General features: G+C 40.9%; 1 protein-coding gene across 4 annotated transcripts in view; it reads left to right on the top strand.

Moving 5' to 3' along the window:
* The window catches only part of pknox2 (pbx/knotted 1 homeobox 2), a 128,661-nt gene that overhangs the window by 101,688 nt on the left and 2,095 nt on the right, over positions 1-24,878 (top strand). For all 4 annotated transcript variants that reach the window (XM_034232728.1, XM_034232730.1, XM_034232729.1 and 1 more), the window contains exons 5-10: positions 14,123-14,308; positions 14,473-14,608; positions 15,382-15,479; positions 21,699-21,818; positions 22,537-22,613; positions 24,230-24,402. In XM_034232728.1, the coding sequence (XP_034088619.1) occupies positions 14,123-14,308; positions 14,473-14,608; positions 15,382-15,479; positions 21,699-21,818; positions 22,537-22,613; positions 24,230-24,402 (790 nt within the window). The remainder of the gene's footprint in view (positions 1-14,122; positions 14,309-14,472; positions 14,609-15,381; positions 15,480-21,698; positions 21,819-22,536; positions 22,614-24,229; positions 24,403-24,878) is intronic.

Below are 24,878 nucleotides of genomic sequence, written 5' to 3'. Positions count from 1 at the left end.
CCAAAATCATGTTCAGTTTAAGTCTCAGAAAAACTCACAACATTTCTGGAGCCTTGTAGACCCAGAAAACTATAAGAACATTCCCCAAGCAGCACTGAACATGTCTGGTTTATTTGGTTCTACAGACCTTTGTGAAGCAGCTTTTTCTGGCATGAATGTCATGAAATCTAAATACAGAACAAGCCTGAGTGATGAACATTTAAATGACTATTAGAGTGAACCTAAGTAGGTACACTCCAGCATACACCTCTATGGTGGACTCCATGCAGCGCCATTCATCTCACTAACTGTGAAAAAGAGTGAATGCCACTTATTTTACACATGTGCCATAAGATGCTTGTAAGGTGATGATTAAGGACATTTATGTGAATTATCAGTGAAGTACTCACTATGTGGGCCATAATAATATGTGAGACATTTTCGTTTTCTTGGACCTTGATGTAAAATTAAGATTTGTGATAAGCTTTAGGTATTGCAATTCCGTACGTGTACAAAAGTATAGCTTAATTCAACTGATGAGTGCTATGTGAATAAATGGAAGTGATGCGATGCAAGTAGCTCTTGGCCACTTTCATTTTTCAAAGTAGCTCTCAGATGAAGAAAGGTTGGAGACCCCTGATCTATACAAACATAAGAAGTTAAAGGTCCCATGTCATGGCCATTTCTACTGATCATAATTCCATTGTTGAGGTATACTAGAATAGATTTATATTGTTCAATGTTCCAAACTCACATTGGTTTCTCAAACAGCATCTCTGTATAGTACGTGTACTCACTCTCTGTCCTACACGGCTTGTTGGAGCTCCTGCCCCCCCCCCCCCCTGTGAACTCAGTGGCTGCCTGCGAGACAGCGAGACACAGCGAAGCCCAAACACACACACACACCAGCAGCCTGGCTGGGAGTTTGTGTGTGTGTGCTCACACACCGACTCACAGCCTCACCGCGTCCCGCCGTCTCAGGGAAGAGAAATCGGCGGAGCTGCAGCTGAGAAAAGATTGAGAGTGTGTGTGTGAGGAAGTCTTAACCTAACGGCTCCACGGACGTAACGTAACGGCTCCACAGGTTGGTCCATTTGGACCAATGAGTCCATTTGGGTATGGGCACGTCACTGTACCCAGGAAGAAAAAGAAAAATGTCCAACGCGGCGTTCTGGGGCAGCACAGACAGGTCTTCTCTGTGTTAGAGTTTTACTCCCTACAGGGTGTACTTTCAGGGTTTGTGACTCTGCAGACTGTTTACGTGCAGAACAAGCTACATAACACAAGGGGACGGGTAATAACCGGAAAAGCATGACATGGGACCTTTAAAGTAATATTTCTAATAAGTAGTGCAAGAACATAGTGAAAATGTTAAGTAAAATGATAAAACAATGTATGTCATATGCCTGTTTCTCTGCACTGCATCCAATCATGCTGCTGCTGCCATTCACCTCCTTTTTCATGTGATCTCCTCCATCCTCCCCCTGCACCCCCCCTCGTACAACCGCTAGCTGTAATTACAAATGAAGAGAAGGAGGATGCTGATCATGTTCACTCAGTAAAGTGGCAGAGGAGGTGAAGCCAGACAGAGACAAGGCAGGAAAAAAAGTGCACACTTGCTGTTACAGTACTTGGAGTGCTGAACAGTCAATTAACCCTGCATCTGTGTGTTTTATGAGGCTCTGGGCACGGCCCCTCCCACAGGGCCCTAACTCATCCCCAGGACAGTAATGCTACACTGGGCCTCACTGGCTGTGATGGGAGAACACTAACTGGTCCCTTGATTAAGTGAGCACAGTTTAATTAGCTGATTTATCTCCTCCTTGGCCAAGCACTTTTCTGTCCATTCTGTGACCTTGAGTGGGGACTTTGAGGAGTGAGCTGCATAGAGTGGAGAGAAGTCACTCTGGTGATGGAAATATATCTGCTGGAGAGGAGAACACACAGAGTGATGTGAATATTGTACATTAACTGAATGATTTCTGATTAAAGAAAATGTCACTTTCAAACAACGTTGTAAACACATTAGGCCCAACATAGGCACATCAGTTTCCTAGCAACACAACTGATTACATGTCTATATTATATGAAATAAGTTCCTCTTGGACTGTTGCATTCATTTCAACTCTTTGAGAATGTCCGGGTAGCAAGAGTTCCAGTTTAGTGTGGAGAGATGCTTCTTGACAGCTTCAGGGAACATGAGCCTCATCAACCTTTGGGGTGAAGATTCTTAACTCCCCATGGTGGTTCAGATGCTGTCTCAACGTCTTTGCTTTCCAGGAACAGTGTGGTGAAAGAAACCCTGGGAAACAACAGGGGGTGTCCATTACTTGGTTAGGGGAGATTGGGGTGAGATGAGCTAATTGTTACTTATGTTGTCCTCTAGGCAAGGAAAAAAGAGATTGAAGTCAAATGACAACAACAACCTTTACTTCCCGATGTCTTCTGTCAATCAAAAGGAAAATAATACATCTATAATAAAGTGCCTTGAAAATATGACTTCTAAAAAAAGGTTGTCTTGCTGCTTAACTTGCTCTATCTAAGGCAGGGGTCGGCAACCCGCGGCCCTTTAAGCCCTCTGCTCTGGCTCCCTTGAGCTTAGACAAAAATAAGAAATAAATAAAATAAAAGTATTTGTAGGACTATTTATATTTTGTGGCATGGTTGAAAATGTTTGGTATCTTGTATTTTGAGGTGATACTGTGACACATAAATAAAAAACAAAACAGTTTTAATTAGGTCAACTAAAATATGCGTCACATCCTGCTACGGTCCTGCGCCAGCGCCTTTTCTTGCAGGCGAATAACCTGACCCCCGGCTCGATGAGCGAACTATGGATAAATCAAAGAAAAGAAAAGTACCGGAGGAACACAGGATTTAATTCTGTGTGGACAGAGTTATATGCTTTCACAGCAAACGATGCTGGTTTACCGGTATGTTTGATATGTGGAGAGAAGTTGTCAACGGTGCTGCAGCCTTTACGTATCGAGGAACAACACGGGAGAGGAAGACAGCTGACGATCTTCAGTCATAATTCAATGGGGTATGTCATTTATTTCAGAAAACACTTATATTATATATTCCATGGGATGCTCTTAACGTCCCGATAGCAATGAAAAGCTGTAAAAAGCACGACCAATCATCTGAGCCGGCCCGGCTAAAGTAACTGGATGGCCTACCTGCCTGTCAGCCTTCCATCTGTACATAAACTTATCTCGTGCCCTCATTGGTCATGTGCGCGTTCGTGTGTGTTGGAGGAGGGACTCTGTAAGAAAGTCTGAAGGAAGAGGCAGATTTTTTCCGGTTGTGTACTTTCAAATTCTAGCGCACTCGAGCTGGTTTCTCCATTCTTACCTATCCTTTAACTCTTTTTAGGGTGCAGCTGTTTTATTTATTTCAAAGTGGGCCCATTTTAATTATATGTTTTTCCTTCAAATGTGCAGAGGACTCCCCAAGTGCTGTGTTTAATTTATTTTAAAGTAGGCCTGTGTATTATTTTTAATTCTCCTTATAGGAGTTCTTTGTTTCTTATTAGAGGTTAACAGTTTTATATAATGTAATAAATAGCCTAATAAATGCAAAAAAACTGTAGTTTTCGTCTGATATAACAATAAATACAACTTTATAAGCTATCAAGCTATGAAATATGTTTTGCGGCTCCAGACAAAAAATGTTTGAGGAGAAAGGAGCAAAATGGCTCTTTTGGTCAAAAAGGTTGCAGACCCTTGATCTAAGGGGTAAATTGATCCGACTCAAGGGAAGTAAAACATATATATCACCCTTTCTCTGCCACTACCTGCTTCGGTGTCTGCACTGTAGGGACACCTGTTTCCTCATCAATATAAATCACGTTTGGAGGGAATTAATGCCTGTAAAACAAACATGAAAGAACCAGATTAGAACCCCCGAAATAGATATCCTTGTTAACGTAGCTGGTAGGTAAACACATGTACCAGTCTGTTGTAAATGTACTGTACAGATTGTTATAGTCTAGTCCAGGGGTCTGCAACCTTTTTGACCAAAAGAGCCATTTTGCTCCTTTTTCCAAAACATTTTTTTGTCTGGAGCCGCAAAACATATTTCTTAGTTTTTTATTGTTATATCAGACAACAACTACAGTTGTTTTGCATTTATTAGGCTATTTATTACATGATATAAAACTGTTAACCTCTAATAAGAAACAAAGAACTCTTATAAGGAGAATTAAAAATAATACACAGGCCTACTTTAAAATAAATTACACACAGCACTTGGGGAGTCCTCTGCACATTTGAAGGAAAAAACAATATTATTAAAATGGGCCCACTTTGAAATAAATAAAACATATAGCTGCACCCTAAAAAGAGTTAAAGGATAGGTAGGAATGGAGAAACCAGCTCGAGTGCGCTAGAATTTGAAAGTACACAACCGGAAAAAATCTGCCTCTTCCTTCAGACTTCCTTACAGAGCCCCTCCTCCAACACACACGAACGCGCACATGACCAATGGGCACGAGATAAATTTGTGCACAGATGGAAGGCTGACAGGCAGTTAGGCCATCCAGTTACTTTAGCCGGGCCGGCTCAGATGATTGGTCGTGCTTTTTACAGCGCTACGGCTTCCAGAGATTAATTTTTGTATGTATTTATTGTCAAAGCATTTAATATATTCATTGCTATCGGGACGTTAAGAGCATTCCATGGAATATAACAAAAAGTGTTTTCTGAAATAAATTACATACCCCATTGAATTATGACTGAAGATCGTCAGCTGTCTTCCTCTCCCTTGTTGTTCCTCGATACGTAAAGGCTGCAGCACCTTTGACAACTTCTCTCTACATATCAAACATACCGGTAAACCAGCATCGTTTGCTGTGAAAGCATATAACTCTGTCCACACAGAATTAAATCCTGTGTTCCTCCGGTACTTTTCTTTGATTTATCCATAGTTCGCTCATCGAGCCGGGGGTCAGGTTATTCGTCTCCAAGAAAAGGCGCTCGCGCGGGACCGTAGCAGGATGTGACGCATATTTTAGTTGACCTAATTAAAACCGTTTTGTTTTTTATTTATGTGTCACAGTATCACCTCAAAATACAAGATACGAAACATTTTCAACCATGCAACAAAATATAAATAGTCCTACAAATACTTTTATTTTATTTCCTTCTTATTTTTGTCTAAGCTCAAGGGAGCCAGAGCAGAGGGCTTAAAGGGCCGCGGGTTGCCGACCCCTGGTCTAGTCATTGATAGTTTACTGTTATTCTACGGACGAAAAGTGTATTATTCCGCCGACTTATTTTGGCCCTCTTCTCATCCCGCATTGAACATCGTAGAAACTCCGTTCAAACATCAAACGTTCAGCTCGGTCGGGAATCAATGGCTATTACTTTTCTCATTCATAACTTTCATAATTCCAGAGATACATCCCATAATACATCCCATTTTAACCATTGAAGTCAATGGAGAAATTCTTCAGACTTCAACACATTTTCATGCAACTTCAACTGCTAACTGTTCATTCATACTTTCACTCAGAAACCTCTTTCCAACTTTAAAATGTTACACATCTTTCTGACATTATTCTTGTAAAACAACTTTTAAATCTGATTCTTACTTTTAGAGATATTAACATTTGTTCAGACCTTGTTTTAGAGGTTTTCTTCAGATTTTAACATTAACTAGAGTGCGTGATGTCACAGTGGAGGACAGCTTGAAATTCGCATTCATATTTTTATTTTAAACTGCCATAATTCCAAAACCCTACATTCCTGAGACATCATTTATCATGACAAACGTAGGAAAACATCTCGTAGCTTGAAAAATGACAAATAATTAAGAAAACTAATTAAACAAAATGCCTCTTGAGGGCATGAAGTGACAAAAACGTTCAACATGCCTCCATTAAACCCCATTGTAATTTCAGGCAGATATTTCCTCACGGTAGCAGCCGCACACCTTTAGTTAAACTGCCAAAAAGGCCACATTATTAACCCGAAACTACACAAAAATGACACTTCAGATACTCAACTTCCTTGACATGCTTCACGTTTTGAAATGTCACAGATATCTGTTACGGTTCTTCCACAAAACGTTCACATGTAAGAGGTTAATCTCTCATTCAGAACAATGGAAACCTGTGATCTCTGCACACCTCGTTAGCTCAACTATAAACACCTGTGTCATGGAACACGATGATGTCATCACTCCAGCTGACCTGCTCAGAGCAGCAGACTTCAGATAGCAGTGTGCTAACAGTCCAGCCGTGAAGACATCTACGGGATAGTTTTGAGATTTCTTCAAATGCCGTTGCCATGGCAACACAATGCTCGCCTTGAAACACGGTTTTCTCATAACTTCAGTGAAAATGCTCCAAACAGCCCAGAACTTCACAGGTTTGGTAACGATGCAGCCATAAACGCATCTAAGCGTATTATGGGGTGTCATCAAATGCCGTTGCCATGGCGACAGATCATTCGCCATCAAGTTAGTTCAGAACTTTGTAGTTCAAATATTCTGCTGCTTTTCCAAGCCTTTTTACTTTCTTTTCTTCTCTCATCACACATTCAAGCCCCCAGTGTTCATGTATCATTCCAATCTAAATTCTTCACTTTCTTCTTACACATTACATTTCAGCATAGCAGTTTAGCGTCAGCTTTTCAGCATAAAGCATTCCCACTAGCAATTTCTTCAGGAATTGCATTCTCTAGTTAACATGTTATCAAATGTGGTTAGTCTCTTATCTGTCTATCACTTTTATTATAGGCTGTAGTCCTTCCTAAAGATGTTACTTCAGGCCGTACGGCAGGAAAGATGCTGGCGTGCCTTAAAATGATTTAACCGATCTAGACCTAAAATAATATTATTCCTTCTATCAAGATTCTGTATTTAGCTCCACAAGACCAGTCACCCTTAGCTGACCTTCTGGATCATGTGACCTCTCACACCCTACCTGCTGAACCCTTCTCTCTCCGGCTGTTTGGGACAGGAATGTTGTTCTTTCTAAATATTATGCAATATTTAGACCTATATGTAAACTTACTTGCTTTATTATGCTTTATTTCGTGTAACGTCAGAGGTCCAACTCAGTGTCGTGTAGCCATGCCCGCATCTCTGGTCCTAAGTCGAAGAGGCTGGCTTCCGAGGGTGGTCTATATAAAGGGCAGGTGGTTATTATATGTTCGGCAGTCTGTTCAGGGTCACCGCACTCGCATGCAGCACTGTCTGCCAGGCCCCACTTCTTCATTGATGTTTTGAAGCGACCGACCCCAGTTCGTAGGTGGTTTAGTGTGGTCCATTGCCGGCGTGGTAGGTCGTCTCCTCCTATGGCGCCATCTCCTGGGTCCCAGATGTAGCGATGGATGCGGGAGGGCCCGGCTAGCTCCCACTCCTGCTTCCAAGCAGCCGCCAACCATGCATCTCTGGAGAGGCCCTCAGAGGTGGAATTGAGAATCTCTTGTGCTGCCTTGTTGAAGGGGAGGCGGGACTTGAGCCTAATTAGGGGCGCTGCTCTCGTTGTCGTGTTATGCAGGATGTGCCAGTCATGCTTTTGGGCTTTGCTGGCCAGGCCGAGGGTGGCAGCCTACCGTTGGAGGCCGGCCGGAGCTATTCCCGCGAGGACTGGCAAGAGGGACACAGTGGTAGGCTTCAAGCATCCAGTTATAATCCTGAGGGCGTTGTTGATGACCACGTCAACCTTACTTGCGTGAGGGCTTCTGCTCCAGGCTGGGGCGCAGTATTATTATGCTTTAACATAGTCTCAGTCTCACAGACTTCATGTGCCGAAAAACAACCTGAGATGCAGTTGAAAGCTGCAAAAACAGGTTACTGTACTATTAATTAAAAGTAGTATATCAACAGATTTCACATAACTATATTAGGTTAGCTGAAAGGAATCATATTTCGTTTAAATAAAAAATATTACATTCAACCTATCATTAATGATTTCAACTAACCTTACGTGAACCTTGTTGACATAATACATTTAATTAAAGTAAATGTTTCTGTTTTCACCATTAAATATCTGTTACAAGATTCACCCTTAAATATCATGCACATAGAGAGAGGCGAGAGAGAAAAGATCCTTTAGAATTTGAACGAGATTTTCGGGACATTAACCTCGTTATCCTATAATGATAAAAATAAGATGTATTATTTTTAGGGCTGTCAGTCGATTAAAATATTTAATCGCAATTAATCGCATGATTGTCCATAGTTAATCGCGATTAATCGCAAATTAATCGCACATTTTTGATCTGTTCTAAATGTACCTTAGAGGAATATTTTTCAAGTTTTTAATACTCTTATCAACATATGAGTGGACAAATATGCTTTATGCAACTGTTTATTATCATTTGAACAATGACAAATATTCTCATGAATATTAAACACAACAATATTAAACACCATTAAACAACCTCTGAACATTACAAATATTCGCCTTAAATCAACCTGGAACCTCTCTCATACAATAATACAATACAACTGGTGTGTGTGTGTGTGTGTGTGTGTGTGTGTGTGTGTGTGTGTGTGTGTGTGTGTGTGTGTGTGTGTGTGTGTGTGTGTGTGTGTGTGTGTGTGTGTGTGTGTGTGTGTGTGTGTGTGTGTGTGTGTGTGTGTGTGTGTGTGTGAGATGGATTGTTGGAGCTATGTGCAATTCAGGGCATATGCTCGAACGGGAGCTGCCTGGACGCTGCAATCATGTTGCACTATCCATGCTGAGTGTGCTGACTTTTCGTACAATGTCCCACTGTCTGGCTTCCTGCATAAAGTCAAGTGCTCGGTGCAGTTGTGGCGAAATGTCGCTCCTCTGTTTTCATTTAAACAGCTCCTTATATCCGTTAGCACAGCTAGCTAGCACCAGATGCTAACAACGACAATACACGTAAGGTCTCTCTCTCTCTCGCTCGGGCCACACATACACACTCCCTCCCGGTCCTCCCAATAACCAGTCGGTGCCTGCCGGTGAGCGTGGAAGTGTGGTCTGCCACAAGCGGGCGGCAGGAGCGGGGCTGTGAGCATCAGCTTGTAGATGGTATTTTAAACTCGATGTGCTCTGAAAGTATGGGGCGGCCGAGGACAAAAAATACACATGCGTTAATCGCGTTAAAATAATTAGTGGCGTTAATTTTTTTTTGCATAAACGCGTTAACTTGACAGCCCTAATTATTTTTGTTTGAATGTCGTAGCCTACAAAACCAGCTCTTCAGACAGACAGTGAAGGCGTATTAGGGTCGACCTCTCAGCATTGCATTAAAGAGGCGTGATTTTAGGGAGAGTGAAGGATGATGGGATTACAGCCCCCCTGTATATATGCAACAATCAAAAATATAAATGGTTGCATTTCACTTGATCTTGTCACATACTTTAAACATCTCATCACTGAGTATCTGTGACAGCAGGGGCGGGAAGATTTTTTTTTTAAATATTTAAGTTAAAAGCATCAATCTGGTGCACTTTGAGAGCAACATTAAGAGATCTGTGGATACATCTCTCAACACCCATATGAAACAGATTTTATTTTTCTTTATGGATATTTTACAAATCACTCCCCTTTTAAACTCTATTCTTGTTTTACTGCCATATAGACTATAATGATCATATGAAGGTGTGCCGCGGAAATAATCTTTTGAATAATTTGTGACCAAACCGTTAGACACCCACTGAGATAACGGCACATTCACACCAGCCTTTTAGGGTGCGTTCACACCTGCCTTGTATAGTTGAATCGAACCCTGGTGCGTTTAGCCGCTTGGTGCGGTTCATTTGGGTCGGTGTGAACACAATCTGAGACCTCTTAAGTGAACTAAACAACCGGACTCTGGTCCGCTAAAATAGGTGGTCTCGGAGCGCTTGCTTGTGAACTCTGGAGCGGTTCATTGCTGGTGTGAACACAGTCCGCACCAAAAGATATGAAGCGTAGTATTTACGTGTCACAAGAACGCGGATATCTTCAAAATCTTTAGCGAAAGACTCGTTCAAGACATCCGCGGTTGTTTAGTTAAGTAAAAATTCTCCGTGAACTAGGCCTACATCAAAGTAATGAATGAATGTTTATTTATATAGCCCAATATCACAAATGTTACATTTGTCTGAGTGGACTTCACAGTTTGTACAGAATATCAGTATGACAATACGATACCCTCTGTCCTTAGACCCTCACATCGTACAAGGAAACACTTCCAGAGAGAAAACCCACAGTTTAAAGGGGAACATGGGCAGGGGCGGATCTAGACAAATATTCATGGGGTGGCAAGAGGGTGGCAGGAGATTTTGAGGGGTGGCATCCCCTGACAGAAGTATATGCTGATTTGAATCGCAATCATATCAATCAATTAGGGGTGTAACGGTACACGTACCAGTACTGAAATTATTCGGTACGGGCCCTTCGGTTCGGTACACGTGTGTTCAAATGTAGTCAGTAATTTGAGGAACTGTCGAAATGGCGAACGCAGATAAAGTTGAGCTGAAAATCCTACAGCATCATTGAAGTCTCCGGTTTGGGAACATTTTGGTTTCGCAGTTACACAAGGATGACGTACAAAGACAGGTGGACCGAACCAAAGCTGTTTGTCGGCATTGTTCAACTAACATTGGTTACGCGGCTGGCAATACATCACACTCATTTGAAAAGGCATCACCCGAATGTGAATATCACCGGTACCAAAAGAAAAAAGACTGAAGTGCAAACCCAACTCCCACTAGCATGTAAGCCTCCACCACTCGCAGAAAGTTCAGACCGAGCCAAAGCTATTACAAACGCCAAATATCCTTATGTTGCCATGTTAGCAAAGTGCTACCTGGCTGTGTCTGCTACCTCTGTCCCTAGAGAGGGTGTTCTCCACAGCAGGAGACATTGTTAGTGCCAGCAGATCTGCCATTTCAGCAAGCAATGTGGACAAGTTAATCTTTCTTTAAACAACATGAGAATACAATGAAAAGCAAGTCCTAATGTCAAGCTGGCTGCTTAGGTACTAGTACAGTTCAAATACAGATTATTTCAGTTCATCGAAATGCAGCACCTTAATGTTTATTTTACTATATTTTGTATTTATTTGAATACATTAGTCACAGTTTAATAATAATAAAAAAAATGTTTTTAATGTTTTGTGATAATTTTTACTGCTGTACCGAAAACGTACCGAACCGAACCGTGACCTAAAAACGAGGTACGTACCGAACCGAAATGTTTGTGAACCGTTACACCCCTACAATCAATGTTAACTTGGAAAGCCACAATATTAAAATTTTAACTCAATCACATAGGGGATATTATTGTGGCACATCAGTAAAGCCTTACATATAAGGTGGCAGACGTAATTTAATGAATTTTAACTGAACAATAACTGAATGAGTTTGTCTCACTCTTAGACCAGCAGGGGAACCAAATCTATGCAGACTGCTGCAATAAGTACATTAATTAACTGTCTCATCGATGTTTGTCTGAATGAATATGATACTATTAACAATCATATTATTCCTATCAGCTGTATAAATAAATAATAAATAATAATAATAATAGATTTAATTTGTTAGCGTTTTTACAGGTGCTCAAAGACGCTTTACAGATATAGTGAAGAACTGTTATGATTCACATATTCATTTATTATTGAATAAACTATATTTATTTTTTGGAGGAGTTAATGATGAATGTTCATCAAGATGCTTGCTCACCCTCCTTCAAATTTGAAAAACAAGTAATTATATCATTATTGATATACAGTTACAACCTTGACTTTACATCAGAAAGAACAAACATTAAAGAAGTGACTAACTGCATCAGTTAGGGTTAAAAAACGTGTATTCAGCTAAAACATCGCTGCAGTGATTATCCAGTGGAAGGTCCTTACCTACTGGCCTAGTTAAATCAAAGTGGTTACTTTCTGTTGGCTGGGCAGTGTAGTTTTACACACCGTCTTATTTTACTTTCTCAGGACTTAAAACTGTTTTTTGGGGGCAGACCCCCTCAAAGAAAAAAATATATACACGCATACAAGGTCATCATCTTAACAGTTTGTTATTCTCATCGTGTCATCCGTGAGCAGAGCATCAAGTTGGCATGTCTATTACAGCTGAATGTGGCGATTACTATCTTGTTCAGCAAAACGCCTCACAAATGTATTAAGATCAACAGCTGTAGTGCGTTTTGATTCAATGCTGAGTACAGCCAAACTTGACATTCTCTTCTCTGTCATTGTAGACCGCAAATACCTCATTCCTTCAGTGCTTGGGTCCGAAAGGCTTCTCTTTTTGCGCCGTCCCGTTCAAATGAATTCGCCACCAATCATATTTCCACTCTCGCGCCAGGACCGGGGGAGGGGTTACATGACGTGCATATTGTGCTGCATTCACTTGCACTCGGACATTAGAGACTTTCTCTCATAAATGTCCGATGAGCAACAACTTTTCTTTCAAAACAAAGATGCCAACTGGGGTGGCAGCTGGGGTGGCAAGGCTATTGTTTAGGGTGGCAGTTGCCACCCCATGCCACCCCGGTAGATCCGCCCCTGAACATGGGAGAAACCTCAGGGAGAGCAACAGAGGAGGGATCCCTCTCCCAGGACGGACAGACGTGCAATAGATGCCGTGTGTAAATTGAAAAGATAATACATTTACAACATAGGTAGTCCAAATGTTTGGAAATGCATGTGTCAGTAAGAACACCTGTCGTCGGTGAAACGCCCCTCCTTACTGCAGAACGTCTCTCATTATATGTAGTTATAATGTTTTTTAACGGACGTTGTCTGATTTATATAATCATATGCGCGGGCCGCTAGTGTCTGTTGATCTCCAGATGAACAGCAGCATGAGAATAACCTGCCGAAAGTGCCGATGCTCCATGGCGGAGGCTCCGGTAGAAATTTCCGGGATTTGCGTTTTTACCCCCTTAATGTCTGACCAATGGTTGAACAGCATTTCCGTGCACATGACTTGTGTTTACAGTGTATAGTCCGTTTGAGTTTTGCCCGTGTGAACGCAAACCGAACATTCTGAGAAATGAAACAATGTAACAAACTGTGGTCTGGTGCACACCAGCGAAGCGGACTATTAGGTGTGAATGCAAGACTAAAGTTAACTATCTAAACACTCAAGAGTCCTTTAGCTCACCTGAGTCTCTCAGTCTGAGAGGAGAGCTCTCCTCCAGCTTGTTGTGGAACAAACAGCTCCTTATGTCCGTTAGTGCAGCTAGCTAACCAGATGCTAACAACACAGTCCCTGCTGGCACCGCTCCATCTCTCTCCCTCGATCTCTCTCTCGATCACACTAAATGCGCTATTGCCACACACACAGAGCCGAGCTTGAATGACACAAGCACACTTTTATTTCCATGCAACTCTCTGATTGGTCTGGTGTCATGCCTCTGTTGCATTCGCTGAACACGGGAAATTACAGTCCTGCGGTCCTCTCTTGTGTCATGATCATAGGTCATGATGAAGTTCACGTAAAGCACGGTCAATGTATTATATTATTGAGGGAGAATTGTCCGGGGCTACAGAAAAAACATTCGGGGCTTGCCCAGGCCAGGCGACGCCACTGTGTGACACTGTTCATTTGACTCAGTTTAGTCAAATGTGTGTTAGAGTGAATGCAGAGCTGGTTTGAAGGATCATCTATGCAGCTGTATGAGAACAAACTTGAATCCATTCAATGATGAAACCTCTACATCTGTATCGTTAGCATGATGTTTTCAGTAACACATTCTGGGGCTCTGAAAGGAGATTCAGTGTCTGTACTGTACTAACAGTTTCCAACAAAAACATCTCAAACTGGAGGATCTGTCAGACCCAGGATCTTGACGTATACTAGCTCTATGGATATCTTTGCTTTTGTTTGTTTTTTTAAATCTAGATCAAATTAGAAGCCACATTTAGGTTGCAAATTCATTGGTCGCTTTGTTAATTTGGACATGGAAATTATCTGAGAATTGTTAAATTATTGGTTGAAGTATACACTATTAATGTGTTTTTTTGATTGCATATATTCACCATGCTAATTTCAAAATGTATTATTGTTTGTTGGTCGGTTGGTCCATAACCTTGGTCCACACTAAAACATTTGCTGAAAATGGATTTCCATGCATTATTAGGTAAATAAAAGGTGTTTTGAAAGTGATACCGTGTTTTAGCGTGTTGTGAAGGTGTTTCTTCTTTCCCTGTGTTTCCTTCAGATGGTGAAGGCCATCCAGGTGTTGCGAATCCACCTATTAGAGTTAGAGAAGGTCAATGAACTCTGTAAAGATTTCTGCAACCGTTACATCACCTGCCTCAAGACCAAGATGCACAGCGACAACCTCCTGCGCAACGACCTGGGAGGCCCCTACTCTCCGTCACACACCAGCCTCAACATGCAGCAGGTCAGTCACACACTCTGCTCACACTTCCTTCAGGGCATCTATCTCTGAAGAACACTCACAAATATACAGCTTGTCCTTTATCACCAGGTAGATTTAGCTTTTGGACATTTTTCAGTAGAGCTATCTTTACATTGGCTCACTAGTGTCTCTCTGTGATCCCCCAGGAACTAATTCAGACCTCCTCTCCATCCATGACCTCTGTCTCCAGCTCTGTTAACCCTTCAGGGATACTGGTGTCTGCCGGGGGTCTGCAACAAGGCAATGTTACCATGACTACCATCAACTCCCAAGTGGTATCGGGTAAGCATGTGATAACACACAAACACCATGACACACACATACTGTATAATGTTCATTTTGGGTTTTGGTAGTAACAGTTAATGTCACATTGTTGAACTCCTCTGATGGACTCTAAGTAGTTTAATCCATAGGACTTGGATTCAGCCAAGCATTTTAATTTCATCCAGTGGAAAGTTTAGTTTCTTCATGTTGTCATGGTTATACACACCTAATTTCACATATTTCCTATATTATCAGTACATGGAAATAGTGTATATATATAGGAAATCAAGTGACAACAATTTCATGCATCACAAGCTTAAACAAAACACACCATTTATCAATTAATCACAATATTTAAATGCTACTTTGTTCAAACAGAATGTATGACCTAGTGACAGATATGTGTGTTCGTGTATCAGAAACAGTGATTACATCCTTCAAAGGGTGCTTGGCTAATGTCGAGCCGGTACAGGGAAATGTTAATCCTGCCCTCTGGAAATCCCTTTTAACCCAAAAATAAATCAATATGTGCTTTGATCACTACACACTGAGAGCTCAGACAGACTGTGATAAGAGTGTCTGATCAAGACTAATTAAGCCAGAAGCCAAAGCACTCTCCCGTCTGCTTTTTTCTCAGTTTAAGGACATTACTGCACCTTGAATCTAATCATTTCTTCTTCTGTTCGCCGTGTTCTTGTTTGCGAGGCAGACAAGAAGTTAATAAGGCTCTGGTGGCAGAGAAGTAGCTGCTGGAGCCACTTGATACTCATGACGGCAAATTATCCCCTCAGGTGGGACCCTGTACCAGCCGGTTGCCATGGTGACATCGCAAGGGCAAGTGTTAACGCAGGCGCTGCCGCCGGGAACCATCCAGATCCAGAACTCACAGGTAGACCGTCACACGCCTTGTGATATCAACACCAACGCCTCATTATCATTAAGGCCTCTTTACACCTCACAAAGACCCCCCCCCCACCCCCCCGAAGCACCTATTCATGGTGTCTGTCTAAACACAGCCCCCCCCGCTGACAGACAAAATGGAAATAGTTTATTCCCATGATGTTCCTGTAGGGCTTGACTTAATGCATATACTGTAGATTATTATATATCCTTTTTTGGTTTTAAAGAACACAAGGTTAATACACTGAAAAAACTGAGATGTTGAATTTAATATTAAATGTATGTCAAAAGATTTCACATAACTGTATTAGGTTAGTCAAAGCAATAATTTAAGTTTGAATAAAAAAATATTCGGTTCAACTTATTATTGCTTTAAACTAACCTAAAACGGTTATGTGAAATGTTTTTACATAATACTTTTTTCAGTGTACACAACAAGTCAGAGTAATGAGAGAAACATTTTCTGGAATTTTAACAAACAGGAAATAATATAATATAATACCACAGATAATACCAACAACATGAAAGCCTGGCATTGGATTGTTCAGACAGAACATTTGAATGTTTCCCTTTTTCCAGCTCAAAATGCGTCTGCAGTTATTTGAGGATATCTGGAACACTCTTCTTCTGCCTTTGAGTGTTTGTTGTTGAGATGACCGCTACTACTAACCCATTACACATTCAGCTGAATTATAAAAGTAAAGAAGAGAGTCACAGTTTTAATTAACAAGGACCCACAGTGGTTCACCTGAAGTTGTTAAACTTGTAAAGCTAACTGCTAAATTACAGAACCACTAGTAAGCTTGAATATATTTTTACAGTGCATTTTTTTTAAATCTTTCACTCAGTTTTAATCCCTCAATGTTATTCACTTGTTCATCTGTACCCATTTAGACATTACATTACATGTCACTTGTTAGACGCTTTTATCCAAAGCGACTTACATACATTCAGTTCTGTGGACAATCCCCACAGGAGCAATTTGGGGTGAAGTGTTCCAGGGACACAACGACATGCTGACTGCAGTGGGACTCGAACTTGCCAGCCCCTGATTCGAAGTCCAGCACAAGCTCCAATCCTAACATATCACCACAGCTGAATATAGAATGTAAACACGATACATTTAAAAGTTTTACGATTTCCATGCTGTTTCAAATTATTTGAGTGTAATTTTTTTGTTAAAATATGAATAGGAGAGGAGAGTGGAGACTTTCAAACCTTTATGACTTATTTATCATTGAATCCACCGTCACAGATCCTGCTCTGTTAAGCATCAGGAGCAGACGTCAGTTAGTTCTGCTCAGAGTTATCAGGTCTTTGTTTGGCTCCGAAACGGAGGTATCTGTTCTGGGTAGTTACTGCTGACTCATCTGAAGGTAGTCACAACACAGGACCGAGGCGACAGACTGGAGGAAACAACAGGCGGGCAGGTGGAGTGCAGACACAACATTCTATGGGAACACAAAAACAAAGTATTACATGTCTAATTAAAAAGAAGGTAGTTGGCAGCAACACAGGAAATGAATTTAATACTTGAAACTAGTATCATTGATAAAAACGTTCTGAAATCATTTGGGGCAGCATTCTTTAACTTTTGTGGACTACAGACAGTAACTTACTGCAGTCTCACTGAAGGAAGTGTCCATTGTGAGTGTAAAATGATCGGATTAACTTGAATGTTAACATGCTTTGAGTCTCTAAAGTTAACATTTGTATTTGTTTTGGAAATATTCGAAATAATATAGTGACAAGACCACATTATAAAAACCTGCCGAAGACAATGAACAGTTAGAACTTATTTTCCTTTTGCATGTCATGCTCTTCAGACAGGGAGTCTTTGTTACACTGGCAGAAAATGTACTTACTACTTACTGTTTTTGAACCATTAACCTAAAATCCAGGTGGGTGGGCAATTAGAATTCAGAATAGATTAATTCAGACGATTTTGGTTCCATTATTTCTAGACATTTAAATATTGTGCATGACTCGGAAGACATTTGGTGGATTTGATGTATCACTGGGGATGTCAGTCTTTGCGTGGCCTTCACAGTCTCAACTGAATATAAGCAGGGAGCGGGGGTAAAGGTAGAAGTACCAGAGTGTAGGAATACTCTGTTACAGTAAAAGTCCTGCAATTAAACTGTAGTAAAAGTAGAAAAGTATTCTCATCAAAATATAGTGAAAGTAGCGACAGTAAAAGTAGTCGTTGTGCAGATTGGTCCATTTCAGAATAATATATATGATATGTTTTATAATGATTGATCATGAAAGTGTTCTCAAAGCTGGTAAAGGTGCAGCTAGTTTGAATGACTTTGTATACTGCAGGGTAGCTTGTGGATTTACTCCAGGTGGAACTAAAGTCTGATTTAACACTTGATTAGATTTCACATCATTCATCCACATATGTATTTTGTAGAGTAAAAGGACACCATTTACCTCTGAACTGTAGTGGAGTAGAAGTACAAAGTAGCAAAACATTAAAATACTCAAGTAGAGTACAAGTCTCTCAAAATTGTACTTAAGCACAGTCAGTGGCGTTTTTATATGTACAGAAGTGGTGGGGCACAACAAACGTAGATGTCTATAAGCTTCTGCAGTGACGTGCAGTGAGGTTCATGGCTGGTGAGGCACTGGCTCTGACTCTTCAGGTTTACAAATATTATATTTTGACCTAAATCAAAATATAATATTATTTTCAAAAGCTTTTTTTGTCTGATGCTTCGATTAATTTTAAACAGACAGTTCAACAAAAGGATACTTAATTTTATCATTTAAATATTGAATTGTTCTCTCTAAGTAAGATCCCATTTTCAATAAAATGGCGGTCTTACCTTGACTTGAAGATGAAGTCCATTTGCCTATCCTTCTGGACAAAAATCTCTTTTTTGTAAAAGTCATCCTTATCTTCTTGTAGTTTCAATATCTATCATAAATCTAATCGATAGATTTATTATTCGGAAATGATAAAAGTAGGGTAGACATGTGGATATTATCCGGCTGAACAAAACGTGCATTTATCTAACAGGTTTGTTTCCCACAGATCTTATTTCGAGCTATTTTCTAAAATCCTATGGAGGAATCTCATTGCTTTTTTGTGGAGGGAACCCATGAGCAGCTTACTTCCGGGTTTTAGGACGCGTCTCTCGTCTCCTCTTCACACACCACACTTTTTGCGGCACACGTACTTACAGCCAATCAGCTCTGAATTATGTGAGTTGACGTATGGTGGGGATGGCAGCTCAGTGCCCCATTTTGCCACACACATTACATTGAAAAATACTCTGAGCATGCGCAGTGTAGTTTTTACAGTCACCGTTCACTTAGACAGTGAGAGGCGGGGGGGGGGGGCATGATCGGGTTTTGTCCCACATGGCTCTAAACAGCTCAATAGGCACACTGTAGACACTAATTAGAAGAACACAGACTAAAACAGCAATGTACAGACGAATCAGATGATTAAACATGATCTTAAAATATATTTTATATTTTAATTTATTTGTTTGCATTTTTTTGTAATCATTATTTTTAATACTTTCTGCTGACACTAGGTGGGGCCTGCCCCTAATGACCAGTCGCCACTGAGCACAGTACTTGAGTAAGTCAGTCAGAGGAGGCCTCTGTGAATATCTGAAGCAGAGTGCTACATGTGGGTCAGGAATTAAACACAGCCCCGTTGCTACTTTACCCATAAGCCCCGAGTAATCACACTCTCCAGCTCCGTGCCGCCAATTAATTCAACCTGGCTTTCCCCCGCAACACACGCCCACCCCCGGGCTGAGGGGGGTGAGAGGAGGAGCCCATGTGACACCCAGCTGCAGCTGTAATGACTCTTGTGGGGGGGGGTGATAGTATGTGTGTGTATGTATGTTTGGGTGAGGGGTGTGTCTGTATGGTGGAGTGAATATATAGGATCGTCTGTGATTTATCTACGAGATCCTTGTAAGTCTTTCAACTACCACGCTCCACATCAAATTAATCAATTACATATTCTTTAGCAGACCTTCATTTTTTATTTATTGATGCATTTTCTCCTACATGCTTATGAAATGTTCATACAATATGCCCTACTATACTCTAAAGTGTGTTAGCATTCACATATGGGTACTTCATTCAAACACACTGCTTGGTGCAATTATAATGCCACATTAAAATGATTTCTCTAATTTTATATTTATATATTTAAAATATGCAGGCAATGAAAGTGTGCAATGTCAGTCTCTGTATGTGTATACTTCTTTAAGTAGTTTTATTCAGAGTATGACGTGTAGCATGTAGTGTCAGAGGGGATTTGGTAATGGCTATTGAGGGTTCATTGTGTTTCATATTATCTGCCTCAGAGCACACACACAAGCATGCGGTTTGATTGGCTAGAGCTTGTACTGGGATATGATTGGATTGGCTGACACTTCCGTCGAAGCTTCAAAAGTAGAACATTGCTCAACCTTTGAAGCGAGCAACGCGAGCAAAGCGAAGCGGTGGAACCACAATGCAGTTCGGCAAAACGTTACGTCACCCCATTCAAAGTGAATGGGCAGAAGCTTCAACGCACGCCGCCGTGTTCCGGCCCGTCCACACGGCCGCGTGCGTTGAAGCTTGCCGGCGGGCGTGTCTGAAGCTTGACCAACAACCAATCATATGAGTCTCCCGCCCGGACACACAAGCACGTGGTTTGATTGGCTAGAGCTTGTACTGGCATATACTGGCGTACCCACAATGCAGTTCGGCAAAGGGTGACGTCACCCCATTCAAAGTGAATGGGCAGAAGCGTTGAAGCTTCAACGCACGCCGCCGTGTGTAGGGGCCGTAACAAAGCTCGAAAGTTACATTTTGCTTAGGGAAAAACTAGGATGGCCATATTCACAAAGATCTCTCAAATCTTCCACCTGAAGAGGTCTGAATGAAAGCAGTTATACCTACAAGTCCCTTACAGACAATGATACCTCCATGCAGTTTTAGCATGCAGTAGAAGTATTATTTTCACCTGTTATTATATTATGTATTTGAATATTTCTGCATACCAGGATCCTTTAATATTTAATATGTAATTCCTTAAAGGGGTATTGCCGGGATAGCTGAGAACTGTGGATTCAGTTAGCCCAATTATATTCTTGTGTGATGATGTCAGTCCCCATATTTCATTGTTGTGAGACCATTTTCTGCAACGTGTTTGAAATGAGCTGTCCATCACAGGCTGAGAAACTTAACAGCCACAGACTACACACTGTGGACTTCCAGGCCAGGAGATGTATGACATAGCTTTATTGACACGAAAGGATTTTTTAAACAGTTTACAACAAAAGGAAGTGAAGTGCAAACTTCGTACAATGCAGATCCTACAGAAATCCGAGAAATATATGTTAGTGTGTGTCTGTCTTTAGAGCTAAAATGCTCAAAACGTTTAAATGTGGATTAGCCGTCTAACCAAAAAACAATGTTTACTACGGATTTTGGACCTGAAAAACGTTTTTCCGGTTCCACATTTTCAGATGATGTACACCACTTCTATACTGATTATAGCCTCCTCTTGACTTTTTTTCTAGTCCTGTCCTCTACGCCCTTAATAAAAAAGGTGCAGCATGGAAGGGGGCTAACTTAACCTTGACCACCACCACAGAACTCTTGATGGCCATCATAATCTGAGATGTCCTCTCAAGAACAGTGGGTGGTGTGGTCAGTCCTCCTAAGGCTCAGCCAGATACACACACACATCCATGAGACCACCGCAGGCTGTGAGACATGTCAATACTCTGAGAGCATCTCGTCCTTCAGCCCGCACTCCAACCAATAACCTCTAATAGTGATTCCTCCCTGAACACAAAGACAGGTTTAGGTCAACACAAATGAAAAACCCAACTAAACACAGTGCCACTTTGTACCAGAACCTTTATAATTCAGCAGCAAAGTGTGAAATCAAACTTTGACAGAGAGCTGAAGCAGTGAATAGACGACTGACTGACCCTCTTGTATTTCCACATAGTCAAGGGTGCTGCTTTTTTATATTTTAAGTATCATTATTCAAATTCAGTTTCCATGGTGACACTTGAGGAGGTGTTTCTGCCCTTACCACTGAAAAAAAGAGAGGTAATTGGTAGTCTCCCTTTGTTGCCATGGCAACAATAACTAAGCCCTACCATCTATCCCTTTCTTCTCCTTTCATTATCTTTTATTTTGTTCTCATCTTTGCTCTTCCTGCCCTTTTATCATAAAGTTAAACATGGACCTGGCGTCCCTGCTGGATAGCGAAGACAAGAAGTCCAAGAATAAGAGGGGGGTCCTGCCCAAACACGCCACCAACATCATGCGCTCCTGGCTCTTTCAGCATCTCATGGTGAGGCACATAGTGAGTGAGTGTGTGTGTGTGTGTGTGTGTGTGTGTGTGTGTGTGTGTGTGTGTGTGTGTGTGTGTGTGTGTGTGTGTGTGTGTGTGTGTGTGTGTGTGTGTGGCCTAGCATTACTATACTTGTGAGGACCTACATCTGTTTACACAGTCACGTGTGGGGACTCGCCTCCCTTATGGGGACAAATTGGAGGTCACCATAAGGGGAATCATTAATTTTAGGGTGAAGACTTGGTAAGGTTTAGGGTAATGTTAAGGGTTATGCATGTGTTGGTTATGGTTAAGGTTAGGATAAGTCTCCAGGAAATGCATGTAAGTCAATGTAATGTCCCCTGAAGTGATGTGGTGTTGTGTGTGTGTGTGTGTGTGTGTGTGTGTTGTGTGTGTGTGTGTGTGTGTGTGTGTGTGTGTATGTGTGTGTGTGTGTGTGTGTGTGTGTGTGTGTGTGCGTGCTTATCTGAAATGTTCATGCAGGTAGGCTTTTCTAAGGGTTAAAAAGTCGCAGCTATAGGAGCAGAGAGGATGATGTGAGAGATGTTTATATGTTTATGGAGAGTAAGTAAGGAGGACGTTTACTGAGTGTCAGGAGGTAGAGCATTTCAGTGTTTGTATTACATGAGGAGACCAACTTATTAGTATGTGGCACATGAATGACATTCATTGAAGAAAATGACTTTAAAACTGCTGTGCTGGTTCTGCCTTCTTTCAGCACCCATATCCAACAGAAGATGAGAAAAGGCAGATCGCAGGACAAACAAATCTAACCCTTCTGCAAGTCAACAACTGGTAAGATGCTGTATTCCTATGAGAAGAATGATAGTCTTCCATAAAGTTCTCAAATGCATACAAATGTACGCAGAAAAATACTGTTTTATATTATTTTAAAAGTTGAGGTTTTACTTGAACTTGACCATAGAGCTCCTCAGATCCTGACACGGTGCTGCCCCCTGCTGGTTGCATGGATCAGGTACACCTGAAGTGGGCCTTCAGAATCAGGTTTAGTTCAGAATCCTGATGGTCTGAAGCCCCCTGCTGCATTTGAGAATACTTTTGAATAATCCACTTGAAAAGGCAGTATTGGATAATGGAGAAAGAAGAAGGAGATAGAAGAAGATGAAAGGATATGTTGAGTTTGTTGCTACTATTTATGTTTGATTTCTGATCATTGTACATTTAAGGATATAGTCAATACTGTTGTATTGACCTTTATTGAAGCTCACCCTGTTGTGGTCCTCTGTGTTTAAGAAACAAACTCTTTTTTTTTACTCTTCCCCAAATTAATCTTATTTCAAAATACTTTATCCACTAAGCTGTTTTATGGTTGATAATATCATGCAATGGTTTTCTGTTAAGCCCGAGAGACCCCGGTTCCGGGGGCCTCCTGCAATATCTTGCAGAAAACAGTATCTGAGGGCATGTCCATTTAATAAACTATGAATGTTTTATATCCATGTAACGTAAAGAAACTCATCTAACTGATCATTTGAATTATTTTTTTCAAAAAAAACCCCACAATGCTAACGCTGAGCCTCTGAATTAGCAACGAGCGAAAAATGCTAACAGATGACTGCACGAATTCTCGGAGATAATAACAAGAACACACATCAAAACATATGGAGCTATAGCTAAAAACGGAAAAATGGCTCACCTGTGTGGTAGTCTGGTCAAAAGTGGTCTTCAATGGCATTAAAACGATAAAAACGATTCTGAAGTTAATCCATAGGTTAATCCAATGTGTCTGTGTCCCTTTGAATGATTTCTGATAATCCATGAGCAATAAATCTGCTTTTCGGTTTTGAGATGTCAGACCTAGAGACAGCCATGTTTTACCATGTGTGTGTGTGGGGAGATTCCCCTTCGATTCTATTGGCTCTAACGGTCAGAAAGAGATGTCACATGTCAACATCGAAGAAGGGGGGCCAGAGATAAGGAAAATCCACCCAAATGGCCCCAGAAGAGGTTTTCTTTGCTAAATCTGTCTAAAAAGATCAAATATCACTTGTTTTGCATCAATCTTGATACAGGGTACTTATTATATGTTGTACTTTGGATTCCTAAAGCTTTTAGTCTACCATCCCATCATTCAAGGTTAGTTTTCACTATAAGTACACAATATTATTTGGACAGACACTATAATTTACAGTTTTTTACCATGTTCAATCTGAATTTTCTTTAAAATAAAAAACATCTATATTGATTCTGACTTTTCTACATCCAACTCACAGGTTTATCATTACTTTGAGAAAAAATATTATTAATGTAACCCTTTTAGAAGGGAAGATATGGTCATTTGTTCTGGGAATGTCATTTTCGAGCCTGAGACCTGAAAAACAGGCTCAGGGCTTAACAGGTTTAAAGGGAACCTATCTTGAATCTGAAATGTCATGTTCTGGTTCCCCCAGGTTCATTAATGCTCGCCGGCGGATCCTGCAGCCCATGCTGGATGCCAGTAACCCGGACCCTGCCCCCAAAGCCAAAAAGATGAAGTCCCAGCACCGGCCCACCCAACGCTTCTGGCCCGACTCCATCGTGGCTGGAGTTCTGCAGGCGCACAGATCAGGGAACAACTCAGACAGTACGGCACACTAACATTTACTAATAAAGAAAACAGAACAAACACATACAATGTTTTTAATGTAGCCTGAGTGTTCTAAATATCCCCACTAGATGTCACTGTTGACTCTTTGTTTATCAAGGTGAGAATATGTGAAGGCAAAAGTATACATTTCCTGAAAAACATCTGTATTGTTCCTACAGTACTCCTAATCTACACCTGAGTGTGTTTTGAAGCACTATCTTGTGAACATAACACATACATAAATAGTTTTTAGTTTAATTTCAAGCCCATTTTTTTAATTAAAGATTTTAGTCATTGCCTGTTATTCATCAAAGAATATAAAAAAAACTCCAAATCAACTTACACAACAATTGAATGTGTCTCCATTATTTTGGTCCCTGGTATTTAATTATTTAAAATAGTCCTTTTAAAATGACGTTCATTGGCTACCCTTACCTTGACTGCATGGAAGTACATTTAGAACAGTAGCCTGC

This window comes from Gymnodraco acuticeps, unplaced genomic scaffold, assembly GCF_902827175.1.
Source record: "Gymnodraco acuticeps unplaced genomic scaffold, fGymAcu1.1, whole genome shotgun sequence".
In the NCBI taxonomy this organism is placed as follows: Eukaryota; Metazoa; Chordata; class Actinopteri; order Perciformes; family Bathydraconidae; genus Gymnodraco; species Gymnodraco acuticeps.
The sequence above is the reverse complement of the archived record's forward strand: the minus strand, read 5'-3'. Positions and strand labels throughout refer to the sequence as shown.